The 27153-nt window shown below is 34.6% G+C and overlaps 4 protein-coding genes across 4 annotated transcripts; 3 read left to right on the plus strand and 1 right to left on the minus strand.

Annotated features, from left to right (window-relative positions):
• Positions 1-78: 78 nt before the first annotated feature.
• LOC141827490 (peter Pan-like protein) lies at positions 79-5025 on the minus strand. The gene is made up of 8 exons (XM_074714753.1): positions 4907-5025; positions 4296-4336; positions 4032-4214; positions 2980-3210; positions 2730-2822; positions 2382-2569; positions 695-888; positions 79-408 (listed from the first exon to the last, which is right to left on the minus strand). Exons 2-8 carry the CDS (start codon positions 4311-4313, stop codon positions 365-367), a joined length of 951 nt encoding a protein of 316 aa, XP_074570854.1. The 5' UTR covers positions 4314-4336; positions 4907-5025; the 3' UTR covers positions 79-364.
• Positions 5026-7192: 2167 nt separating this feature from the next.
• LOC141828006 (uncharacterized) lies at positions 7193-9932 on the plus strand. The gene is made up of 3 exons (XM_074715357.1): positions 7193-7358; positions 7474-7579; positions 9667-9932. The coding sequence occupies exons 1-3, from the start codon at positions 7209-7211 to the stop codon at positions 9747-9749; spliced, it is 339 nt and encodes a 112-aa protein (XP_074571458.1). The 5' UTR covers positions 7193-7208; the 3' UTR covers positions 9750-9932.
• A 1251-nt stretch (positions 9933-11183) lies between these two features.
• Positions 11184-13544, plus strand: LOC141827723 (large ribosomal subunit protein eL18y-like). The gene is made up of 5 exons (XM_074715041.1): positions 11184-11272; positions 11377-11466; positions 11560-11688; positions 11767-11949; positions 13182-13544. The coding sequence occupies exons 1-5, from the start codon at positions 11270-11272 to the stop codon at positions 13338-13340; spliced, it is 564 nt and encodes a 187-aa protein (XP_074571142.1). The 5' UTR covers positions 11184-11269; the 3' UTR covers positions 13341-13544.
• Positions 13545-13946: 402 nt separating this feature from the next.
• LOC141828120 (metal tolerance protein 2) lies at positions 13947-26923 on the plus strand. Its single transcript, XM_074715491.1, has 12 exons — positions 13947-14276; positions 14398-14467; positions 17461-17558; positions 17875-18026; positions 18461-18576; positions 20268-20364; positions 22187-22271; positions 23034-23096; positions 23622-23727; positions 24224-24363; positions 26218-26309; positions 26434-26923. The coding sequence occupies exons 1-12, from the start codon at positions 13947-13949 to the stop codon at positions 26588-26590; spliced, it is 1506 nt and encodes a 501-aa protein (XP_074571592.1). The 3' UTR covers positions 26591-26923.
• Positions 26924-27153: the final 230 nt, after the last annotated feature.

Raw genomic sequence — 27153 nt, forward strand, 5'->3', positions numbered from 1 at the left:
TCAAATTTACATTTCTTTTGAGGATAATCAATCATTTAAAAACTTCAAAAAAAAAAGTGAAATATGTCAGCCAAAATGTACATGAAGAGATCAACTATACCGATTAAAAAGGTCGGGTAGTCGTGTACAACTACAGAGAAGTTATCATCCTAACTTGATACTCGCCTCAACATTAGCATTCAGTTCATTACATCATTAGATCATCGTCAGAGGATCCTTCCCAAGGTATATAAATATTTTGTTCGACAACAGAAATGCAGCAACAAAACCTCAACCCCAAACCAATCGTAAATGACCAGAATCACACACAAGAACAGGCTTCAGTTTGGCTGATGGCATACTCCAGCATTTTTTTCAGCTTTGCTTACTCTTCCTGAGTTTCTGGATGTGCATTCTCGACTTCTTTCCCTTTAAATGGAAGAAGAAAATGAAATGAATTGCATCAGAGATCATTACAACAAAAAACCTGGAAAAGTGTTAGATCTGCAGATGAGATGATAATAAAGCAACATGATGAATGATCCTCTTAAAAGTGTTTGTAATGTGTCCATTAATACATCTTTCACGGAGAAAAAAAGAAAGAGAACAAATAAACAAAAGAACTATTACCGGCGATTAAATATTTGTTTGTAATCATATCAGTCAAGTTCAGCATGTAATGCAACTGTATTATTTGAAAAATAAGTAAGCTTACCAGACTCAGTGAATATGACATTTCCAGAGCATAGCCCTTCTTCAATTTTGACCAAATGGAGAGTCATCCTGGGTCCAATTTCTTGAAGTCTAACAGCACTTTTGTTAGATGCACGGTTTACTCTCCCGATATCACTTGCCAGATCTACAGTTGCTATTTCCTCATCTGCTTCACTCTCTGAGCCATAACCAGCCCTTCAAAGATTACAAGAAGTTCATTAAACTCGTTTTCGTGAAGTAAAAGCACCCGTAAGCTAAAACATGCTGCAATATTATCTATTTTTTTTTAACAAGTACAGGCAAACGTTAATTAGGCTATCCAGTTGAGCAGAGACAGTAGTGTCTTCCAAAAGAGCAGCATCACACTCGTACTGTCATACAGAACTAAGGAATGTCATGCAACAACACCAAAAGATTCTGTTGTTTGTATCAGAAACCATGACCAGAGGCCACATTCAGTATCAGAAACAAGTTCTCATAAGATGATTAGTTTTATTATGTGTAACATGCACACACATACAAAGAATTTTTGAGTTTTTTTATCTAAAAACATGGGAAAAGCCCGGGGTTCATAGGATTGTAAGTACTGCCATCTAGCAGAAGAATTTTCTGAAAGTTATATTTGGCATTACAGTTTACAACAAGTATTGGCCTTCACTATATAGTATTATTACAAATTTACAAGTCTATTATCATGAAGCATATCAAAATTATTCATATAGTAAATATATGAATATTGCAATATAATTGTTATGGTATCACACTTTTATTTGCAAGTGACAACTTTTACAAAAAGGATGGTAAAGGCACAGGTAAAGATAGTTCTCCACTTGAAGTTGAACGAGGTCTCATGTATTATGATGTGAAACAGATTGCCTATTATGAGAATCAAACCTTAAGATGCCTACATAAATAAAGGTTAGTGAATTTAAGTCACAATTGTAGAATCATATGCTACCTATGAATGATGGAGTTCACAAGATTTGATTAAAGGCATGCCAGAACCCAAGTAATTATGTAGTAGGGATCTGGATTATTTAATCCAGTTTGGGCAGTATAACTTAAGAGTTGACAAGCTTTAATGCATGAACATCTTGAAAGCCTCAACATGATATAGATCTTGTTTTAATTTATCCAATAGACCAAGATTAGAATAATATAATTAATTGACTAATAAGTGTCCAGCTTATTTAGGCGGTGATAAAAACCTAACAGACCTCATGGGAGTCGAAGCAAGAGACCCAACGGTGGAGAAAATGGATAGAGAAACATAAATTGTTTCATAGTGATTGAATAAATAACAAACTAAGGCTTCATTGAAACATATGCAAAACATCTAAACAGTTTATGATCCTCATTTTCAAGGGGAAAACTGATTGCTGATCTCTTTCCATTCCATAAAACTTTTTCAGAAGACTCAAGTGTATACAATCATGTACTTTAGCAGGTCATGGCTAATGTTGGCACTGCAAGACAAACTATAGGTATGATTGCTGTTTTGATAATGTCAAAATTTTAAAGATCAAACACGATTAAATAACTGAGTCCAAACTGCATGCTGATATGTGCACAAGTGAGGCTACATTGCCAAGCAAAATATGCCAAAAATTGGAACTAATTACATTGATTTGTTTTTGAGATTTTTAGCTGTTAAATTCACTAGTGCTAAAACATGTTTTAGCTATTACCTGGTCACAAATTCACTGACATCCATAAGGTTCCTCAAATCTGGTATCTCGTGCTTCTGAACAAACTTTCGAATCCTCCGAGAGACACCAACAGGTTGTAGGCGGATGGAATAATGTCGAAAGTCAATAAGCTTTGTTTCGGCATTGTAATTTAATAAAACAATCCTCCTACACGTCGACAGTTTTACCTACAGAGAAGTAGATAATATGAAGAATTTTGATAGATTTTGATCATTCACTGACTCAACTTCCAGTTAAGATAAGGACTCAGGAATGAGTTGAAACAGCCATTTCTTAAGGCAAGAATGAAGAATGATGACTCAATGTGACTTTTGTTTCAGTACTTACAGTATTTATATCTATGGCAGGAAAAATGTTCTGGAACATTATTGTTGTGAGCTTCAGGTGCTGATCTCCACCCCCAAAGCCAGAAAGCACTATCTGCAATAAAGACACTTGCTCAGACCCAAAGAAAATGGACTAAAATTAAGGAATATAAAAACAATTTTTTAAAAAAAATGTAATATAGTTAAAGTTATGATGTCAAAAATAACAAGATAAAACAATGTGCTATGTGGAAACAACAATGTGAAATTACCAAGGGTGAGTTGTCACATAATTCCTTAGGAAAACTTGGCCGAGATTGTGATCGAGCAATGTCAGCAGCCAAAGAGTATTCTTGAACTTCAAAAGTAAGTGTTGGACCTTGAGGCGTCCTTGCAACTCGCAAATGGGGAATACTCTTTGGATATGATAACATTAGGAAATGGGTTACCCCCATAGGCCCAGCAACATTTAGGAAGTCTTTCAGCTTATTCCGTTTTTTCTCCTGTAATCCAAGCAAACAAAGTGATCAACATCATAAATTCATTGACTATGAAATAAAAAGAAAGACGGAGTTCATGCAGGAATAAAGAGGCCTTTCTGTTAGAGTGAGAAGCAAGATGATTCCATCTTATAATCCTTCAAGTGACTGTCAGAATTAACCAAAAGTGACGTAGAAATATGTTTGGATGTTACACAACCCTTGTCATTGAAATCAAATTTATGAACTTATAAGTCTCTTTAATTGCCTTACAAGTCAGAAGAACTATAATATCATGATGAGTTTTATCTAATGCTGCATGGGAAAAAAAATCATATTTTTGAGACATGGATCTGAATATTTGATCATCGAATTATATAAGCAGGTCGAATGGCATTTAAGATAATTCTATAGATCAAGTTTGCATCAATGAAATACAACAAACTAATTCCAACTAAGTACTTAGTAGTTTATATATGCATTATTAGTTTGGCTGCAATGAGATGATCATGTAACTGGTAGCATTCACTGTTTTTCTAACCTTGTAGTGATTATTTGAATCTGGCCAAGTATAATGGCAGGACAGAGTCCTGAATGCAAACAAAAGAAAGCCATCTCCTACTTGAGACATATGGTGTTAGTTCCTCATTGTTACATTGCTCCCATTTGCTCATTAACAATTTAACCTCTTTTAATCATGGACCATTTTACTTTTTTCTTATTTTTTTTCTTAATCTCTGTTGTAAAGCCAAATGCTTTATGAATCACAGATGAGTATAAATTTCACAATCCAAATAAATCATATCAAACAAAACTCCAATGAACAGAATCAAATTATAGAAAACCTTTAATTTTAGAGCTGTGTGAGGGAGCATAAGCTTTCGAAGATCCAGTTCCAATTGCTTGACTGGGCCTGGCAGCCTTCCCCTTGAAAAGACGAAGCTCTTGGGAATCTTTTGGCCAGTAATCTGATCTACAGTGGGTTGATTCTTTACAACAGGTGGCTTTACAAGCCCCCGCCTTTTCTTCTGCATCCAAAGGAAAACAAAACAAAATCAGTGTGAAACAAGAAAGAAAAAGAAAGGATAAAAGAAAGGATGGAAACTCACATGATTGAATCGAGCCATTGTTCTTGCTTCCTGAGGAGTTTCTACAAAAGAGAAAGTGTTTTGATAAGGATTTGATTGCTAGGTTCACCTAATTTTACATGCTATTCTACGTTAAAATTGAACACTATATCATAATATCATGCTTTAATAATCTTAAACGATTGCTTATTTCCTGAACACTACTCTAAATTCTTCTCAAACTCAATTTAACATTCTAATGCAAATTTTCTTAGCTATTACTTTAAATATATTGCAAAATCCAAACTTAATTGACGAACAAAGATCAGCATAAAAAGTAAAAACAATTGAACAACGGAAATAACAAGCTAATTACTCCTATGTTGTATGTTTTTATACCTTGCACATATCATAGCGGCGCTCAATTAACTAACTTCTATTATTAATATACACAAGACATCATATCCTAAAACACATAAAATAGTTCATGTCGTGTTTGTGTGTGTACGCGGCATCCCCGCGGAGGTAAGCCGGTGCTGCGGCAACCGCCGTGACTGCAACTAGCGCAACACCATCGCTAACTGCGCCAAACTGCAGCACCGCGCCCTCACCGCCAGGGACTCTACTAGGGATTCTAGGAGGGACAGTAATACCTGATTCGTAGAAGACAAACCAGGAGGTTATCGTCGCGGCGAAGAGGAAGGAGGTTATCACCGCGGCCTAGAGGAAGTAGAAGAGAGGTGATTAGGGTTTTTAAGTTTTAACAAGAAATTTTCATCTTGCACCCTTAGAGTTTAACAAATATTCATTCAGTCTAATTATACTGCCAATTGATCCCTAAAATTATTTATTTATTTATTATTTTCCATTAATCAATAAAGTCTTCTGCAACTTCTGCTTATATTGGTGAAATTAATTATATGGCAAGCTTTTATTTTCCCAAAAAAAAAGAGTTATATGTTAAAATTTTAATAAACTCCGGGGAGTTTTAGTTTCGATTATTGAATTTTATCTTTTTTTAATGTATTATTAACATAAGTGTATGGAGTTTCCAAGGACTTAATAAGCAATTAATTAATTATTAAATCTATCAAATCATTTAAATCGAAATCAGAATCTTAAAATTCTTCCGTCAAACCCTCATTAATAAACCTATAAAATTCCTCTAATTGAATCTGGCTAAATCCATTGTGGGCATTCCTTATTTTCATCATTGCAGAGCATCTTAATTTTCAATCTCCTCTTTATCGAAAAATCTCATTATTCTCACTATTTATCAAACTATATGGATCGATTTCGCAATGATGAAATGTATATTTTATTTACTATATCACATGAAATTTTAGACAACCCCATAAATATACTTCATACGTATGAGAATGGAAATGAGATAGAGGAATGAAAAGCATTTTGTCACTGTCAAAAGAGAATTTTTCTTAGTATTTAGATATTTATATTATATTCAAAAAAAATAAGGAAATAAATTTAATTATAAATTTATTAAACTTCAGTAAAAGATGGAATCCGTTATTCCAACGGCCCTACACGATCGGTCTCATGATCATCTATGAGGTAATTGACGAATCCGTCAAACCCTCATTAATAAACCTATAAAATTCCTCTAATTGGATCTGGCTAAATCCAGATATTGTGGACATTCCTCATTTTCATCATTCCAGAGCATCTTAATTTTCAATCTCCTCTTTATCGAAAAATCTCATTATTCTCACTATTTATCAAACCATATGGATCGATTTCACAATGATAGAATGTATATTTTATTTACTAAATCACATGAAATTTTAGACAATCCCGTAAATATACTTCATACGTATGAGAATGGAAATGAGATAGAGGAATGAAAAGCATTTTGTCATTGTCAAAAGAGAATTTTTCTTAGTATTTAGATATTTATATTATATTCAAAAAAATAAGGAAATAAATTTAATTATAAATTTATTAAACTTCAGTAAAAGGTGGAATCCGTCACTCCAACGACCCTACACGATCGGTCTCATGATCATCTATGAGGAGGTAAATCAAAAAATTATAGTTGATCACGATAAAAAACACAGTGTAAATTTGCAAAGCAAATATTAAATTGCATCATATATATCAAAAAGTATACAATAATGATATATTTGATTCATGGTCTATTAATATAAAAAAGTATACCATTTCATTTTAACATAATATTAAAATTTATTGATAATATTAGTTAAATATTATTTTTTTAATTTTTTGAAAGATTTTTATCAAAGGTTTCATTCATGTATAATCCATATCAAATAAATTAATTTTTTTATCTAATCTTTCGTATAAAACTAAATAAATCAAATCGTAAAATATCAATTAAATTGATCACAAATCAAAATAACTAAAACTTAATTAAAGAAGAGAACAGAGGAGTCATGAATTACGAATTTAGAAATTTTAACCTCTCAGTTCGAAATCCGAATTCGATTTAGGGTCCTCGAAATTTATAATTTTTTTATCATTTTAATTTGTTAATTTTAATTAAAATTATTTAAAAGTATTATAGCAACTCATAATTATTATCAAGGAGTTTTTTTATAATAGTACTATATCATTAAATTATTTTTGATCAATTTAAATTAAAAATAATTGATTTATTTTAAAATAGTATTTTTAGGATAAAAAATATTATTTTAAATTTTTTAATTTTTTTATAATATTAATAATTTAAGAAGTTCTTTTAATTTTAAGAACATCTTAAAATTAATATAGTTAGTTTAAGACGCTGACCTCTAGGCGAGAAGGTTCTATTACATATAAAATAAATTTAAAAAATTTAAAATTTATGATTTCACCCTCATTATTATTATAATTATTGGCTTCACCCAGCGGACACCGGCACATGCGCCTTTTAGCCTTTTAGGACCATGTTCCCCTTTTTCCTACCTCATCATTCACTCTCTCTCCATTCACGGCGCCATGGCGGAGGAGGGAGACAAGTTCGGTGGCGGAGCGGTAGCGCCGGCCCCGCAGGCTGCCGCGGCGCCGCAGGCCTCGCCCAAGATCGTCTTGAAGAACATCGACATGAGCGAGAAGATGCGCAACGACGCGATAGACTGCGCCCGCGCCGTACGCCTCCTCCCACTCTTCTAAATTTGTCTCGTCTGTAGCTTCGATTTTTGTCTACGTGATTATGCCCGGACTGCGTCTCCGGTGCTGATTTTGTCGGTTGATTTTGTGGTAGGCGTTCGAGAAGCACAGGTTGGAGAAGGACATCGCTGAGTACATCAAGAAGGAGTTCGATAAGAAGTACGGACAGACTTGGCACTGCATTGTGGGTCGCAACTTCGGTAATCCTTTTTTATTTTCACACCTTTTCGTGTTTGCACTTCTCCAACTCGATTTGAGGAAATGAGTTCGTACTCTTTTGAAGCCCAGAGTTCAACATTTTTTTTCTTTCTAGTTCAGCAGTGTGATCTCATTTGGTTGGGGATTTACATATTGCTATGTCTCCGGCCTCAATAGCTCACCAATATTTCATGCCTAACTGGACGCAATTTGTTACCGAAGTAGGAGTTCCCTTTTCCCCCGTAGTGAGTGAGGAGAGGAAACGAAACAAACCCATAATTTACTTGAGAAAACGGAAAGTTTGGTGAACTCTCATGCTTAGAAGTCATTTTCTTGTTGAATTTCCCTTCTGATTCTAGTCAATTATGACCTGTTATTATGCTCTGACAACGAAGTTACAGATTAAGTTACATGCTGCAAAAGGTTGGAATCCGCCAACAACTGTGAGGAGGTAAATCACACAGATTAAGTTACAGTTTGTTCAGTTGGACAATATTGATTAAACAATTATGTGGAACTAATCTTGTGACGTAAAGTGGAAACATACTGAGTAAGCTATAGAAAACTCGGATTAACGTAATTACAATTGATTTATGAGATGTGATAGTATTAGGGACGTAAAGTTACGTAGACTTCAATGAAGTTACAAGATCATCAATATCAGATAGTTAGGACTAACATTACTCGATGAGCTAAGAATTCTAGTGGTTCAAATTAGAGAGGCATGATTAAATTTTAGCCTTTAGAGAGACACTAGATGTAAGTGGGTTTTAAATAACCATACTAAGCTTCTAATATTCTACATCGTTCAATATATGGAATGAGTTGTCAATAAAGGTACCGAGCAGAATCTTTGCTATCATAGATCATGAAATCTTGTTTGTGTGAAGGTAGATACCTGATTTTGAACTTTGGACAGCCATAAGTGGTGGTTAGTATTGACCATAAGTGATGATCAGTATTGATCATATGAATTGTCGTGTTGATTTACGAGTAGTAAAGATTAAAGAGTAAAGGTCTTTGGGGCTGTAAATGGCCTTCGAACTTGTTTGATTATCTTATTAAGCTTGTTTGAGCTTATGTATTGAAAAGCATATTAAACTCAAACCAACTTTGAGCTTTTATTGGCTCAACTAGCAATATGATTGCCCTTATAATCTAATTCAAACATTTGTCCAATAAATAAAAACTTTTATTATTACTCATTTTTAACCTATCATGGATATTTTAAAACACTAAAATTTATAAAATACCAAATAGTCCTAAGAATATACTTGTTTAATATATTGCCTATATTTGAATTTAAAACTAAAGAAATAAGAACGTAATCAAGCCTTAGAGTTAATAATTTTATTCATGAACCATTCATGAGTTTGTTCATGATCCTCATTATGCTGTTTTGCATATTCGTATTCGTTGTGATGATTCAATCAATGTTGTTATAAGATTCCCTGTTTAAAAGGCCACACTTAAGGCTAAACTCCAAACCACCAACTATCACTTACACGAAGAATGGTTTTCTAAACATTATCTATACCAGATACCATCTAACTTTCTTTATTTACATGGTTCAACAGAGGCCTTTAATTTGATCTGTGTCGATTGGCCATAACACATTATACCTTGTCCTGTTGGTTTCCCACATACTGCAACGCTTTTGACATCGTAAGTTAACAAATAAGTGAGAAATTTATTAAATTTATAATTGAAAGATGATATGAAGTTACAATCATGACATCACAACATACACAAACACAGTTTGATAATGATGCCACAACATTCCTGATTTGTGTATGCAACTGATTCATCTGGTGAAACCAAATATACAAGATTCACAGAAACTGCACAAGAGGCTCCAGTGGACCAGTTGATAGTCCTTAAAGATAGAAGGCATTAATGCCTGGCTAGGCAAATTAGTTTAAGATGATTGTGTGTGTATTACCTTATTTATTTCTGTGCTCCTAAATATTTTGATGTTTTTTGTCATAAGATTCTTTACTTGTCAAAGTTTGTTTTTGGACCCTTAACTAATGAATTTTTTGATCTCATGAACCCAAGTGTTCCTTCTGATGTGGCTTTTGCTTTGCAGGGTCATATGTAACACATGAGACCAATCATTTCCTTTATTTTTATGTCGATTCGAAGGCGGTACTGCTATTCAAATCTGGTTAAACATAGCACTGATGCTTGCTGCTAATCGATACATTTAGTTCAACTAAGCATGTTCTCAGCTTATTATTGAAACTAGTCTTCGTTCCAATTATCTAAACTACCTCTACATCTCTCTCCCTTAAGCTGCCTAGTTGTGTACCTTTTAGCTTTAACCGAACCAGATACAAATATGTATATTAGTCATGTGTACTACTGAAGTATCTCCTAAATTTTATCTGAAATCTTTATCATCTTACTGCTGTTCTAAGCAAAATGCTATGGGGAGTTCTCGCTGCTCCATTCCAGGTATCGTCGAAGACATCAGTTGAATTTTTTACAGTATCGTTATCTAGATGAACTCCAGTAGAATGCAGTATCATATAATCACTCAGATTATTATGATAGAATCATATACCTATCTTATTTCTCAAATATTTTGACAGTGAATAATCATTCAGATAAACAGGATAACCGAGAAAAGACTTTGGATAAGACTTCCAAAGTTTAGCTCTAATCTCGCATCGGCTAAAGCTCTAACTCCATAAAACAGAAGTGAAAGTAGTGACACTTGCTCATTTGTTAGTATGAAAAGCAGCCTTACAATGTGTAGTCTTTTATGATATCACAAGGGTTTCTAATTTGTTTGTATGAAATAGGACTTCAAGTCATTGTTTAGGTGGATTCTTCGACCTTGTCTCTCATTGCCAAGGAGGGTTAAACAAAACTCTAATTTCTTTTCTGCTTAAATAAATAGCATTAAGAGACATTAATTATTGGGTGCCTCTAATTATCGTTTTTTTTAAAGAACATCACATTAAAAAAAAAAGTTAAAATAATACTTTATTATATTTTTCATCTTAAAAATATCTTAAAATTTAGAATATGGATAATATTTTTGATCAATTTAAATCGATTTATTTTAACAGATTGGGCAATTATAGATTAAAAAAAAAATGATAATCCCAGTAGCCACATCTCTGGGGGTGGTCGGTCCGGTCCCACGGAAGTTTCCCATCGACCACCAGGGTAAATCGGGAAGCGCATACGGCGACCAATCCAGATGTCCATCATCCTTTGATTGCGTTCCCTATTTGGAGGAAAATTCCTGTAAATACACCGTAGTTTGGGATCGAATCGCGGGTCTTTGAGTTACAATTTGGATGTCCTACCGTTGCACCATTGCCTCGGGGACTGGGCAATTATAGATTAGCTGTTATATATAGTGAGATGCTGTCATTTTATTTCATTTTTAAAAGCACTTTTTAAAATAATTAAAAACACCCTTTTTCATTTTTGCGTAAATTTTTTTAAAGGCGTCTCTATCAAATTTTGGCGCATCAAAGAGAAAATATTTAAAATTCTAGGGCCAAAATGAGATTAACCAAGCGCGGAGCTACCTATCTCCAGTCGCGATGAATAGCAAAAACGTCGTACCGCTACTTCTTCGCCACCTATAAAAGAGCCACTCACCAGCGCCAAAACCCTAGAAGCCCGCCGCAGCCGTCACCAATCGCGTAGGAAGGGCAGGACACCCGAGAGCAATGGTTCTCATTTTCTCTATGCGCGAAGCCATAGACCAATCGCTATCTCCATCTCCACATGTTGTTGCAGATCTATCGATTCAGTGTTTTTCTCCAACTTTTTGTAGGGTATCGATCTCGTCGCCGGCGGACGGAGCAAGAAGGTTAGGCGTACTGCTCCGAAGTCCGACGATGTCTATCTAAAGCTCCTTGTGAGGGTGAGAACATTGTGGACCTTATAAGCTCTTTGAAGATTATAATGTTTATCTTGAGTGTGGCGCTTACAAATTCAGCGGTTCTTCGTTTATTAGCTCTATAGGTTTTTGGTGCGGAGGACAGGGAGCAAGTTCAATGCAGTGATCCTGAAGAGACTTTTCATGAGCAAGACCAATAGGCCACCCATCTCCCTCAGAAGACTGATAACTTTCATGTCCGGAAATGTAAGTCCTTTTTATATCCTTTGTGCATGATGGTGAACATGGATGGATTCTGATGCTTTTCAGCTTCTTTAAGGCCAGGAGGATAAGGTTGCAGTTATTGTTGGGACTGTGATCGATGACAAAAGAGTTTACGAGGTACCAGCTATCAAGGTGACAGCTTTAAGGTTTACAGAGACGGCAAGGGCGAGGATCCTCAAGGCAGGTGGGGAATGCTTGACATTTGACCAGCTTGCACTCCGAGCACCTCTTGGGCAGAATACGGTATTGTGATGAGCTTAAATTCTGCCTATTTAAGATGATTGTTGTGCTGCCTATGCCTAATTATGATATTTTCACCTATGCCTAATTATGATATTTTCACTTTTCAATATGGTTGTGTTGATTTTGCTGTATGCTTGTGGTTTAAGAACTGATTAAATTCCCTTGGTATCGCAAAGTAAGTGTGACATGCAATTAATGTTCTCTCTTACATAATCGTTTTTATTGTTGTAGTGATGATAACTATTTTGTCCCAGTTCAATATGACAGCTTCCTTTTAATGGAAGATCAAAGATCAAATGAGCATTGCTGTTCTTTGTTCCTTAGGCAGTCATTGGATTTGAAGTAGGCTAACCAGTTCTTTCTCACTCCAACTTGGTTAACAAGTCAAACTAGCATAGCTTGATTTCTTATCGTTTAGGGGTGTGTGTTCAATGTTTTAATTGAATTAGATTGCAAGTTGAGGATTGTTGATTAGTTCTATGTTCTAATTAGTGGTTTGCCCGAAGTTTTATGTTCCTTCACTGGTATACTAGTCTCACTCATTCTATCAATGCTTCGTGTGCTCTAGATGGTTATCAAAATTCACTCTTTTTATTGTGATAAAAGATACGAAACATTGATGACTCATGTATGCCCTTGGTGCCCAATGGAATAAAATTACGAGTGTTCTTTTGTTACAAATTTTTTAAGCTGCGCTTGTTGTACTAGTCTCACTCATTCTGTCAACGCTTTGTGTGTTCTAGATGGTTATTAAAATTCACTCTTTTTATTGTGATAAAAGATATGAAACATGGACTACTTATGTATGCCCTTGGTGGCCGATGGAAGAAAACTTTCACTACAAATTCTTTAAGCTGTGCTTGTTGTATATCCTCTTGCATGTTAAATCCATTTATCCTATAACTTATTTATTTAATTTCTCTCTTTTTTTTAATCCAATGATGCACAATTAAACTAATGTTTTAAATTCTTAAAGATAGTGATGCCACACATACAGTAATTAAGATGTCTGTTAATGCCCCTCCTTTAGTTATTTATTTATTTCCATCTATTAAAAATTTGAGGCTTTGCCTCACAAGTTATTTAAAGATCTTCTTGGTCTTGTTTTCTTATTATTCTTCTGGATTTTTGGTTTACTATGCCAATTGCTTTAAATTGTAATTCCTTTGCTGCCTTTGAGTACATAAGAAGTTTTTATATCAACAACTAAATGCTGTTTATATGGCATGCAGATACTTCTAAGGGGTCCTAAGAATGCAAGAGAGGCAGTCAAGCACTTTGGCAAGGCACCTGGAGTTCCACACAGCCACACCAAACCCTACGTCCGCTCGAAGGGAAGGAAGTTCGAGAGGGCTCGAGGAAGGAGAAACAGTAGGGGATTTAGGGTTTAAGTTCCTCCTACTAGTTCTTTGTGGCCTGCTTAGATTTCATCAATCTCATTTGTTGGTGTTTCATTTCGTGTTTGTGTGATGGTCGAGGCTATTCGATCATAATCTGGGATTATCTAAAATCATGTATTTATGCTCACAATTAAGATGTGGATCGTGCTTATCAAGCATGTTCGTAATTTGAGTTAAAGAAGAGCTCTACTTTTATTATCAAAAGAATTAAAATAATATTTAATTAAAATTTAATTTGATTAAAATAATTTATAATAGTTTTAGTTAAAATTGTTATATGATTCAGTAGTTTTGAACAAAGATATTATATTTAAAATTATTATAATATTATCGAAAGGAATTTTGATTGAGTGATTTTTTTAAGGAGAGGTAATTTTATGTAATAATGTTATATATATATATATATAATATTTTTGATTAAATAAAATTAATTTAATTTTATGTTTCAGGTTAAAATAAAAGATGAAAAAAGTATAAAGTGCTGTTTTGATATTTTTCAAACTAGGATTTTTTATGAAATAAAAAAGTGGCAGGGATGTAAATGCAATTAAACCAATTTATGAGCGAGAATCAGAAGGTGAGTAGAACTCCAAAAGTATGGGTTTCCGGTGGTCTAATCTCGCCGCCATTCGCCGGTCTCACCGCCTGTATCGCCACCGGTTCCCGCGGATCGATCAGCCCTCGGAAATTCTCTCCGCGTCCTCTCCATCGGCAGTGGATAAAGGGAACCACTTATTGACCGCCCTAAGGTGGCATGGCGGAGGCCACTCTCACCACCACCATCATAGCGATCGTGAGGGCTCCGAGGGAACATTCCGGCTAGGACTCGCGTCTGACGTCGCCCTTTCCGTCGGAAAAGGCCTCACCGGTTACCTCACTGGCAGCACCGCCATCGTCGCCGACGCTGCCCATTCCGTTTCCGACATTGTACTTTGATAGTTCTCGGAATTCTCTACTTTTCCTGTCTTATTTGAGTGGAATCGGTTGTTTTTGCTCAATTGTTCACGAAACTCTATGCGTAGATTGAAGCTTTATTGGGATGTTGTAGGTCCTTAGTGGTGTAGCTTGGTGGTCGTATAGAGCAGCAAAGGCCCCCAAGGACGATGACCACCCTTATGGTTAGCCTTTTTTATCCGTTTAGGGGTTGTTTGATATGCACTTTTATTCGTTTGGGCTTTGAAAATCTGTTGTTTCATTTTAATGTTTCCAAGCTGACTTTGTTCATCCATGTATTTATCTTCAGAGATCTTGTCTCTTCATTTTTGTTATGATTTTGAGTCGCATGTATTAGTATCCTAAACTACTTCATCTGATATTTTATATGTTTTTTCAAGGAATTTAGTTCAAGTTATTTGAGGTTAACTGAGAGATATGGATATGCAAGCTATTAGTATATTTAGTTTCCAAAAAGATAACCGTTGGATTTTTTTCTTGAAAAGTCAAACAATTACCTACTTGAAAATTGCCGTTCACATTTGTGTAAGACCATACATGTGGTGTATATACTATTGAAGAATCACCTTTAAATTTGGTAGAAGCTGTAACACATGGATTCTTATTTCTCCTCCATATCTGTGTTAGATAACGACATGCCTGAGTCAACGGATCTGACATTCGTATTGATCACATGCACATTTCTAAAACTGCCATGTTGTGCACTTAGGTTCATACTCACGTCACGTACTCGTACCAAGTCCAAGTAACATAAGGTGGAAGCTCTAGCATTGTGATTTATTCTGAGCTACTAGTTTAAAGTAATGAAATATTGGTTTTGTTTTAAAGAACACTGATGTAACTGTTCTTATTTAAAAGTTTCTTGAAATAATTCTAACATGACTGTCTCTTCTTCTAAAAAGAATCAAATTTGGATCACGCTCTGATGCTATCATTTATCTTGGTTAACTCATCTTTCTTTTAGCTGTGAATCTATTGTCTAACCTTTTCAATGTGATTTTACAATTTTGTTAAGAACATTGATAAAACCAAACAATTTTGGACCTTTGGTTGAAGGTGATTCTACAAAGCATGTAGCTACCAACAATATGTCATTCATTGTGAAACAAAATTGAGTCCTCTATTTTTTGTAATCCATCTCTTTCTGCTACATGTTTTTTTGACTCTTCTGTTTATTCTTTATGCCTTTCAGTCTCCTCTCTAGTTTATGTCTTTCCATCTTTTATCTCCTTGTTGTACCCATATGCTTCCTCCTCTCTCATATACCAATATCAACTCATACTATGTGTTTGTGTGTCTAAGATACTAGTTCAATACACTTTAAATCATCAAATTTAGCATAGCTCTGTACCATGTGACTGGCTCAAGTTTTCAACTCCAAGTATAATAAATTATTGTCTTTAGCTCATGACCATGTTTCTAGAGTTGTTTATTTTCATTACATTCAGTATTTTTACAGAAGGAGATACCTTCATATTTAACTCCTCGAGCTTGACGTTAGAATTTCCACACTGCACTATTTATCACCTCTTAGAAAGGCTAAGCTATTAACATGCATTAACTACTATAAGATACCTCTTAGTAGGAAACTGTGTCTTGGCAAAAATGAAGACGAGGAAATCCATTTCCAGTAAGGATAAAAGGCAGCAGGAAAGGACATTTTCATTTACACTGTTTAAGTTGTCAAACCAGTCTCACCTTTGTTTTGGTGCACAGACTCAAGCTCATGAGCTAGTCCAAGTATGGAAAAACTTTGATTACTAGCCACTAAGAAATAGCATTATAAATGAGCCATTTTGAGTCGAGCTAGACCATGTTCAAACTTGTATATTAAAAAGTTCACCTTGCCTAGTTCAAGTTCAACCAGGCTTAATGCTGTGTTTATGCTTGCTTATCAAAAAACTAGTTGTTCTAACGTGACAAACATTCAACCACAACCATTAGGCATAAAATTAACTCGAGCCAGAAAATGATATTTAATTTTATTTGTAATTTGAAATGCTAGACACTACCTGTAAGTTTGGATACTACTATTATTTACATTTATCAAATTTTGAAGTTCGTTACTAGTCATCACTTTCCATGTTGTTAAGTATCAAAAACCTAGTTTCTTTACATTTTTGTTCATTGTAGTTATAGTTTTCTGTATAAGTTGTTAACAACAATTTGATTAATATTTCCATTGGTACAAGGAAAGTTAAGTAATTTCTTAATAATGATTGGGTATGCAGCTGTATATCCTTTTGTTTGTTGTTAATCTTAATGGAAAATCCAAAAAAAATTACATAAATTTATAAAGATATTGTGTTCATTTGATGTCCCGTATATAAGAACACTTGAATCTAAGTGGCTGATAAAGTATGGGGTATATATTTTATCTGTATAGCATGTCTATTTAATTTTAAAAAGTTATTTATAAACTGACAAACTGAATGTAAAAATCAATATATTGAATTTAATAAAGAATTTCGTATATGTAGTATATTGTATTAGATAAGTTCAAACATAACCTACAAGCCATAAGCTTTGTTCATGAACATGTACAGCTCAAGAGCATCATTCATGAAAATTAATGAGAAGAAGTTAGTTATTTCCAGATTTCATTTGATTATTAACCCCACCCAAAAATATGTTTATCTTACGGTTTTCACATTGTCATGTGGTGATGTATTGTTGCTTCATTATTCTTGCCATTTCATAGCTAGCTAAGGTTCTATTCTATGTTTATTTGGTTTGATGTATTTGAAGAAGTTGAGTTTCGTGGTAAGAATGTTATACATTTATATGTGTGCGTGTGTGTGTAATATTACAAGATTGATTTAAACCAAATATAATATAAGCTCGAAACACATAAGTTCTCTAATTATGTTTCAACTTGTGATCAAGACCAATAGAAAATAAATAGGCACTCAAAATGAAAGTCACATAAAGAAGAATGAATTGTCAGCCCTGCTAGGAACTTGAGTTAGGAGTAGATCCTTGTATGTGGGATTTTTCAAACAAACTTTTCAAATAAGATACATCTCTTTTTTGAGGAAACTACTTGAGCTAGATGAAAGGAAACCTTTATGCCCGATTTTAAAGGGACAAATCCACTTACAACTTTTTTTTTTATTTTGCCATTTGTCTTAACTTTTAATTTTTTCCTCTTCCCTAGGACATGGAAAGTTTGAGACTCTAGGAGCTCTTGGTATTTCCGGTATGTTATTGGTTACTGCAGGCGGGATTGCATGGCATGCCCTTGATGTTCTGCTGGTATCTTCTATTTACCTTTCCATCGTTGTCACATATGTGAGTTCATATGCATCATCAATGAGAATAAAACAGTTTCATGATGGCATGCCTTCTAAGCTTTCATGAATACTAGCTTTTGATTTTATTTATTTGGCCTACGTGTTTCTATAACTGAGGAATCACATTTACTTTTCATCCTCATTCAATGGAGGGGCAAAATCCATGTAGCTGAGTTCAGATAGTTGTGATTAACATGACATGTTGCTATTATTGTATTCTAGATCCACAGTCACTTGCCACATTGTTTGCTCATATAGTTTTTGCCTTGCATTTTCAGGGTCTTCTGACATCAACTCCAGATATGACCTCTTTCTCTCTGAATGTTGACCATCATAATTATGGTAGTGGGGGCCATTATCATGGAGTAGATTTGGATCACCCAGTCTTAGCTTTGAGTATGACAAGTATATCTATCTTTGTCAAGGAAGGGTATGTCCTGTGACTTATGGAATATAGTTGTTTAGAGATAAATGGGAAGGTTTAACAATAAATAATTAACTGATACTTAGGATTTGAGAGGATGAACGTGTTCATTTAATACTTCTCTGTTATCGGTGGCTTAGTAAACCATTTATCTGCTGGAGTATGGCTTATATTGGGCCCTAGGAATATAATTACCTATTCTTGGTATTATTTAGCAATTATTTGTCTTTGAAGGAGACAAACTGAAAGTTCTATTGGTCTTATGTTCAATCTTTTGTATATTTTTCTTAGCCACCAGTAATTAGGAATAACTTTACCTGGATGTGTATTTCATAGTGGTTTTGTGAAAACATGGATTCCTGCAATGTGTAATAGCTGTAAAATTTAGATAAGTTTCAAGCATATTCTTACCAGAAACCCTGTTCTCTTGGCAACAATAGACTATATTGGGTGACTAAAAGAGCTGGGGAAAAGGAAGGAAGTGAATTGTTAAAGGCAAACGCATGGCACCACCGTTCTGATGCCGTGTCATCGATTGTTGCTCTTATTGGTGTTGGTGAGAATTTTCTGTCATTGTGTTTATATAGAAAATGTGTGAATCCAATTGAAACAGGACTATAATTGTTCTTCCTTTGGTCCTTATTAATCAATTATTTTGTTTTATCTATTCTATATTCGGATAAATGTAAGTTTCATTAGCAGTAATTTTTTTAGAGATACAGTCAGTGTTTGTGCATACGTTGTGCTTGTTGCCAGTTTGCACAGTTCTCAGATGTAGTTCTGTAAGATGTGGAGAAATATCTAGCATGTTCCTATACTGTTTATTGGACCATATAGAAATATCTAAACCTTTTTTTTTTTTACTTCGATAGCTTAAACTTTTGTGATAGTTGCTCAACCTTTTAAGATGATATTAGAACTCAAGTCATGACATCAAATCTTGGCTTGTTCAGTTATTTTTCATCTATTATATGTTAATTCATTTTTAACATCTTGCAAGTATGTTTTTGACTGATTTTGTTCTGGCAAGTTGATTTATCTGATTGCAATCTCCCAATTGACCAATTCAATTTTTGACATATGTCACTAACCTTCACGATCAGATTTTTGCTTGAGGCCAGTCATGAGAATGTAGAAGAATATATGAAGATTATAGAGGAAGAAAGTTGTCATTTTTATTCTGTACTGACCATCAGAAGCTAACTAACTCATATTGATGACTGATTCTTTAATTAGCCATTGATTGTTGAAAGTGGACTTATTTCTTTCAGAGTTGAACCTAATTTGCATGTGAGCGGTGAGACCAGTTTGTGTTATCTAGCTTGATCAATACATAGCAAAACTTCATTACCTGATTTTATGAACTTTTGTTTTGCTTGTATTCCCCACCAAGTGAGATAAGGCTTGGTTGTTGTTGTTGTTTTTGCTTGTATACCTACTTTTTTCTCTTTTTGGGCAAAGTAAATGAGTTTTGTCATCATGTGATGTTTGTAATGTGTTAGTTTAGTTGCTTTAGCATGTAGAAAGTTGACATTAACTTATATTCAAACACAATTTTGTCTTAACAAGCAAAGATATTAGAGGACTGAAAGCTGCAGGACATTCAATGATGATTTACAATTCAACTCCTATTAGATGGATTAATTTCATTTATATACTTTACTCTGATGATGTATTGGTTCAAACTTCCACGATGTTCTGTTTAAGTTTCAAATTGACTAACAAAACTGAAGAAAAGCTGTTGTAAAATGCTGAACTATATAGCCAGGAGAAAGAGCTTATAATAAAACAACTCTGAGTTGCAAAAGATGGTAAATTGAGAGTATGCAATCCTTGAAATTTTCTTGCGTATGCATGTGGTTGTTTGTGTCTGCAACTGGTTGAAACTCTAGGTTCTTTAAGTCTCCTTGCACTTGTAAAAAATGAGCTATTTTGTCTTCTACGTGGAAAATGGGACATTGAGCTAAGTAACTTTGTTCATTTTGGTCTGAAATATAAGGATTGAGAATTGAGAGAATTTCATCACAAGACTTGCTGTTTACAAGTTGAAGGTGAACTTACTAGATTTCCTCCTTCACGTTCATAATTTATTTGTTAAAACATGGTTCATATGGTTTAGTTGAACATGTCTAACACTTAAGTAATGATGCAACCCTTGGCTAATTCATATGACTACCTTTTGAAATTGAGATACTTAATGTTTTTTCATACTAATGCATCTCAAACTTGATGTGGTCTTTCGTATAGGTGGTAGTATATTGGGGCTACCTTTCCTAGATCCAGCAGCTGGCCTTCTTGTATCTGGCATGATATTGAAAGTTGGATTTAATACCGGTTACCAAAGGTAATCAATATTTTGTCTTTCTTTCATGCTAATATAAGTATTTATATTATCAAATATTTGTCTTTGCATTGACTCCATTTTTTAGGTACATAGCATTTTGATGTTAGTAATTGATGATGTTTGATTACTCTCTCTCTCTCTCTCTCTCCTAAAATATAATTCATGTGATTTTGGTTGTCCCCTCTTCATTGTTCATTGATGTTTTCAGCTTCATTTTAGAGTATTTATTTAGCCTTCAAAAAATAATGAAAGAACTCAATTAGTTGCCTGAATTAGGAAACCTTTGTAGATGATTAAAGTTGGACAAAGATAGTAGGAGTTGGAGGCAGAGCCAGAGCTGTCTAAGTGGGTAAGACAAGAAAAAACTTAGGAGACCTTTGGAGAAGTTTGAAATTGGCTTCAGCCTGCAACTACTAGGAATTGAAACCAAAGTCAGTTTCAGACTTAGCTGCCTTTACACTTAACTGGACAGGAACATTACAACAGATATGTGGTTACAATAGGAGTGTGGAATGGTTTGTTTGGGCAATGGTATTAGAAATTTGGTTGATTATATAATTTATTTGTATTATAGTATTATATAGTAATACTTGCGCACAGTGGGTGAAATTGTTCTCATTGGGCTCAAAGCTTTTCACTAACACCTTAGGCCTGAAAGCATTACCTGATCCTATTAAACCTTTACTTGGAGACTCCAAAATATAGTAATACTTGCACACAGTGGGTGAAATTGTTCTCATTGGGCTCAAAGCTTTGATCTCTTCCTTTCTCTCATTAACACCTTAGGCCTGAAAGCATTACCTGATTCCTATTAAACCTTTACTTGGAGACTCCAAAATATATCAGGCATCTTCATCTTCGAGAAACCTCATTGTGCACCCCGTTCAAGGCTTTGTAGCGAGGGCCAGCCAACTCTCAAGCTTCACTGTGGTTCACCTCTACCATGGAATATGCTGATATGCGCTGTCCTAATGAGTTCTGCCCCTAATTTTCATGTAACTGTCATGGCAAATTGGACTCCATACGTCGATGCCCTTTGCACTCTTACTCCTTGTCATCCTAACTCAAGTGAGGCTTAATGAAAGCTTGTGTCTCTATGAGCAATACATGATTGGTGTCAAATGGTGCAATTGGAATAATTAACTTTGATCGTGCAGTTCTGGATTCCACTTCACACCACAGGTGGAATGTTAAATTTTGCTCATGCTGACTGAATCAGAACAAAATTATGCGTCCAGGGGTCTATGATAATCGGACCTTATTTTGTCACAACGAAGAGACTTTTCTCTTGCATAATTCCCTATCATGATTTTGACTTCCTAGATTGATTGAGATTTGTTATGCAAAAGAATAGTGGATCACTAACTCTTTGATCATGCACAGGAAAAGAGAATTGTTAGAAGATGTGCCCAAATTAGAGCCTTGCCTTTCTTTGTGATAAAATTGCACTATAACTGGATTTCTGTTCAACTATCTTGAATTGATCGTACAGCATAATATTAGGAACTAAAAAACCAGAAATGGTGCTTGACAGTGAAATATTTTCCTAGGCTTCTGATTCAAGGAATTACTTTAAAATATTTATTTTGAATTTTTGCAATCAAACTATGGTCTGAGATAGTTAAAAATCTGTGAGATGTTTTGCATAGAATTAATTTCTTTATTTTAGTGAACTCTGAGCTAGTATTCTAAATATATTGGATAAGAATGCTCTATTCTCATTCTTTAAAAAATTTCAAGGAAAATAAATGTTATTTTGTTGCACAATATATTTCTGTTACTACTCTGCTTGACTTCCTGGGATTCTTGTTTTTATATTTAGTTTCATGGAATTAGTTGATGCTGCTGTAGATCAGTCTGTTTTAGTGCCCATCAAGCAGACAATCACTCAAGTTGAAGGAGTTAAGGTACACTAGTTTTTTTTCCTCGAACTTTCAGAAATTGAACACTAGACTCTCTCTTATATCTCGAAATACTCATTGTTATCTTCATTGTGTTGCACTTTCATAGATTTCACTTGATGATTTAATTAAGCAGGTTCACACAGGTCATATCTTGTTATATGACCCATCCTGGACTCCTTTACGACAAAACATCAATAACATCAACAAACCCATTAGTTCCACTATAACATTCTCTTGTTGCTGCTGTCATATGCATATAAGGCAGATTACCCTTCCCTGCATCTTGAAAGTATGTGGCTATGTGCAAACATGATCTTTTTCGGAGAAAGAAACTCAACAAACAACTTTGTATGTAGATAAAAACATTGAAGTACATGATTCATCTACAAATTTGATCCATGCTTAGGTAAAATCTTGTGTCAATTGGTCAACCAAGTTCACATAACCTCTAAAATGATGAAGTCAAAAGTTCCAAACTCTATTGAAGATTAAAGAATTGTCATTGTTCAAAGATGAACAAGAGATGTGTTGAACAACTACATTGACACTTTGCAAAACTTTGCTGCATACTTGAATAAAGGCATCTAATTCTAGACATCATCATCATCATTTGGAAGGGTTCATGTATGAATTTATGTTAAATGCTTAGTTGTGATTTCATTTGAAGCTGCAGATTGCAAGTTTGCATATTGGCCTAAGATATGGATCTCTTGCTATTTGTTCCGCATTTTATGTAGATATGAAATGCTTTTGCTATCATTGTAGGGATGCCATCGCTTAAGGGGAAGAAGGGCTGGGTCATTCTTATATCTTGATGTACATATTGAGGTATTTTTTTCATCACTATACTTGTTTTGTGTGTACTTGTAGATAAGCTACACAAGTTTCAATTTTGTGGATATCTGGTGCTTTTATTTTATAGATATCTCCTGTTATGAATTTTTGGGTTTTTCTAATTCCATAAATCTCAGTTCCACCATATTTTTTTTTCCTCTTTTGCTAATCACCATACTGAATGTCAATTAACCAATTGTTGTAGCTGGAGTTAAATGGAAACTTATTTTCAAGAGCTATACAAGAAAATCATGAATAAATACAACATGTTATTTAAGTTTCAGAACTGCAGTGGTAAATTACTGGTTCATTTGATACTTTATTAGTGAAATTACCTCTTGTTCTAGTATGTGATTGCCAAGCTTAATGGTCTATAAATGTTTGACTTGTGAAGCTATTTACCTTATGAGATTTTGTAGTATTGTAGCATGGCAAGTCATTTTTGGTTTTTTATTTTTCTTATAATATATAGCTATTTTTTTTAACCCAGAGATGGTGATATTCATAGATGTTTAACAGGTTGATCCTTTCTGTAGTGTTAGTGCTGCTCATGACATTGGTGAGAGTGTTCGTCATCAGATACACAAAAATCATAGTCAAGTTGCTGAAGTTTTCATTCACATTGGTGAGCGTTGAGGACTTAATTGTGATTTTTTGTTATATAAAACTTATGATTGTAAGCCTAAGAAAAGTTCTTTAAATTTGATACCTAAGAAAACTTCAAAAAATTGATAACCTAAGAAAAGTTCAAAGAACTTTTAAGATTAAGGAGGATCAACCTAAGAAAAGTTTAAAAATTACTTCAGTTTTCAATGTCACTTTTCCAACCAAAGGCTAAGCTCTTTAAATTTGATAACCAGAAGTTTATGAAGAACTTTTATCTCATATGATCACTGCTTCCCATTGCCTTCGTGATACATCCAATTAACTGAAGCGATTTTAATCATTTGATAAATTGACCTTTATGAAACATTCAATGTCAGTATAGTTGAGTTTTGTGAAAATTAATTTCTTATGTTGACTTAGTGCATCACATACCTTGCTTTATTATTATTTGCAGCTTTGTTACTATTTGTTTATTGTTTTGTTAGACTGCTGATATTTTAAGCTTAAAATTCCAGATCCATCATATTCTTACTGCTCTATTTTGGAAGAAAGAAAGAATTTGAAGGACTTAGAAGGCAGAGACTCCAACAGTCTTTCCCGGCATCAAGAAGCTGAAATCATTGTTTCTGACATTTTATCAATGCAATTCTCAAAGGTATTTATTTATTCCTCAAAGAGTTATCTGATAATGCATGCAAAGAGTTTCTTTGATATGTAGCTGTTTGTGACCACGTTTGGTCTGATACTTGGATAGAAGATGCCGTCGAGAGAAAGAGAATGTTCACAAGGTTACCATTATCTAGGGGCAAAAATCAAAAGGCCGCCCTTTATTTTTGGAATCATTATATGACGCCCCACTTTGATTTTTTATCAAAAGGGCACCTCACCTTATGTACAATTACTCAACTGCTCTCCACTATACTATTCCTATTATTATCTCTCACCTATATTTTCCGTCTAAATTCTGAATCGGGTGTGTGTTGTAGTAGCTATGAACTCGTAACTGCTACACAGTTGTAGCAGCTATGAAACCGTAGCTGCTACAATGTGAATGTTAGATAAGTTTTGAGAGGTCATAACTTTTGACTCGAGCTGAACCATGGAACACATATATCAAATCGAAGTTCATTCATAGATCTATATTTGTTACTGGAGATAACCCGTAACTATCCAGTCTTTATGAAACCGTAGCTAATAGTAATTATAAAATCATAACTGCTATAACTATTGTAGTCAAACCATAGCTGCCACAATATTGGCAGGATAATAATGGGAGCAATACTGATGATTTAGAGAAAAAAAGGCACCCTTTTGATTTTTATCCTTTTTTTATTACTTTCCCTTCTTCTCTCTCTCATATCTTCCATCCAACTAATTTGACTATTAATGTGGCAACGCAAGCAACACCTATGTTTATGTTTCAATTGTGTACAGAATTATTTATTTATTTTTATTTCAATCACGTGTATGAAGTTTCAGAAATGTATATGTTTCATAGAATCTTGGGTGCTCTATCCAACTGACTGGATGCCCCCACTAGCATATTTTGAGTCAACGTTTTTAGCTATTTTCTCATATCTATCCATCTCTAGTTAATTGTTTTGCCCTTCCTCTTTCTCTCCTCATTGTTCTGTTTCCCACTTCCTCATTCATTTTTCTTAGCTGATTGTTGTCAACACAATGGCACAATTCCTTCCTATGGTTGATTTGCATTATTGTACATGATGTTTCAAAGCTTTTGCATATGTATTTCATCATCCTATAGTTGGTTGGAGCCGAACATTGATGGGGTAGCGGATTTCATCTTTTGCTAAAGTGTGTAAGGCATTGAAAAAAATCATCACAAGTCTCATTAGGATCATAAGTGGGTTGATTCAGTAAGCCAATCTTTCACTTGTGGGAGCTTTCCACAGGTGTGGAAGATGATTATTGGCTGTGTGTTTATAGCCCTTGTCATAGAACTCAGAACCTAGTGTTAATATCCTGAGATTTTAAGCCTGCCAAAGAAAAAATAGCAAACACTGACATCTTGCACATGAAAGGGTAAAACTTGAAATCGTTTTTACTTTAATTGACAAAGGAAGTTGGAAATACTGACAAAGAGATGATTGCATCCGATATTTCAGGAGGTTCAATATTTAACAATGTGAATGTAGGCCGGTGAGCCAATTCTCCATTTGTGATGCATTACTGTTGTTTTTTAGAGCATTATTTTGTTGATTTTTGAATGTAGATCCTATGGCACGTTGTTACTGTGTGTCTTGTTTCTTTCAGATGACGATTAGGGCTCTTTTCCAAATGATTCTTTAAGGCTTCTCTTCCTCGATCCAGACTTTTAATCGCTTTTTGAGCAATAAATCATTCAACTCATTTATTTTTGGTTGTTGGTACTGAATATTATGTAGCAGAACATGTAGTACAGAATTGAAATTTCCTTTGTTCTCACTTTTTAAACTTGCTCTTATTTGCAGCTTACAACACATAACACTGATGTTTTTTTTTTTTTCAGCAAATGTCCCTAGAACACATCACACTCCACTCATTGCAAGGGAAGATATTGGTTCAAGCTCTAGTCTCAATGCCTGCTGAGATGCTTATTAGGTACTCCCATCTTTCTGTCATCTTACAGTAGGTGCCACCTCTCTCGATTTATTTTAGATGACATGAAAATTCTCACTTATTTACATCGAATCACGTCTTAGTTTCCTATATTTTTCACTTGAAGTGAGGCGATGGATATAGCCAAGAGAGCAGAAAAGGAGATCCTGGCAGCTACATCTAGTATCAACCAAGTCAGCATCCAATTACGACTAGGCAGGCCGATATCGAAGCATCACGAACCAGTAGTCACCGAAAAGGAAACAGAACTCCCCCAAAGTTAAACCTGCACAAGGTCAAATATAAGTTTATCGCAATACGGTACTGGCAACTGAGGCTACAGTCGCTCCTTCGCCAAGAAACAACTCAAATGTGTTGTTTCCTGGAACCAACATGAATATTCATGTCGTCTATGATTAAGAATAAAGATGTATACACCATCATTTCGGTTTTGTCAGAGCATCTGTGAGGGGTTGTGTATGTATCGATCGGCTCTATCGATTCTCTGCTGAAGCTCTGTTTGTGCACAACTTATTGGCACCGCAAACTTGTGCCGTGCGAGTTTACTCGACAAAAAAGACTGACTGATATACACTTTCTTTTAGATTGATTACAGAACAAGCATATTGTATTTTCTGAAGTTATACTGCAAATTGTCGAATTGTTTACTGATGACTCTGCCTCATCATGTCCATGTGAAACATTTGGAAGTCGACTAGTCGAACTCAATTCGTCAAACTAGATGGACCTAGCCGATGTCGGCTGACCAACCAAACGAATTCAACTAACTGAATAAAAGATGGTTAAGCATGTGAGACCCATAATAGGGCAGCAGTAGGCATTCCTT

The sequence above is a fragment of the Curcuma longa genome, chromosome 4 (assembly GCF_044706935.1).
Source record: "Curcuma longa cultivar G26 ecotype Majalengka, Jawa Barat chromosome 4, ITB_CL_G26_1.1, whole genome shotgun sequence".
NCBI classification, from domain to species: domain Eukaryota; kingdom Viridiplantae; phylum Streptophyta; class Magnoliopsida; order Zingiberales; family Zingiberaceae; genus Curcuma; species Curcuma longa.

Excerpts from the sequence above, each read along its gene's own strand:
- LOC141827490 (XM_074714753.1), bottom strand. Across the intron at positions 889-2,381 it reads GTCAGTGAATTTGTGACCAG|GGCTGGTTATGGCTCAGAGA; the intron begins GTAATAGCTAAA and ends TAATCTTTGAAG. Across the intron at positions 409-694 it reads TGTCATATTCACTGAGTCTG|GGAAAGAAGTCGAGAATGCA; the intron begins GTAAGCTTACTT and ends TTCCATTTAAAG.
- LOC141828006 (XM_074715357.1), top strand. The coding sequence starts at position 7,209 with ATGGCGGAGGAGGGAGACAAGTTCGGTGGCGGAGCGGTAGCGCCGGCC. Across the intron at positions 7,359-7,473 it reads CGATAGACTGCGCCCGCGCC|GCGTTCGAGAAGCACAGGTT; the intron begins GTACGCCTCCTC and ends ATTTTGTGGTAG. Across the intron at positions 7,580-9,666 it reads CATTGTGGGTCGCAACTTCG|GGTCATATGTAACACATGAG; the intron begins GTAATCCTTTTT and ends TTTGCTTTGCAG.
- LOC141827723 (XM_074715041.1), top strand. Across the intron at positions 11,467-11,559 it reads ATCTAAAGCTCCTTGTGAGG|CTCTATAGGTTTTTGGTGCG; the intron begins GTGAGAACATTG and ends TTCGTTTATTAG. Across the intron at positions 11,689-11,766 it reads TAACTTTCATGTCCGGAAAT|GAGGATAAGGTTGCAGTTAT; the intron begins GTAAGTCCTTTT and ends CTTTAAGGCCAG.
- LOC141828120 (XM_074715491.1), top strand. The coding sequence starts at position 13,947 with ATGGGTTTCCGGTGGTCTAATCTCGCCGCCATTCGCCGGTCTCACCGC. Across the intron at positions 14,468-17,460 it reads GGACGATGACCACCCTTATG|GACATGGAAAGTTTGAGACT; the intron begins GTTAGCCTTTTT and ends CCTCTTCCCTAG. Across the intron at positions 18,577-20,267 it reads TGTTGCTCTTATTGGTGTTG|GTGGTAGTATATTGGGGCTA; the intron begins GTGAGAATTTTC and ends TCTTTCGTATAG.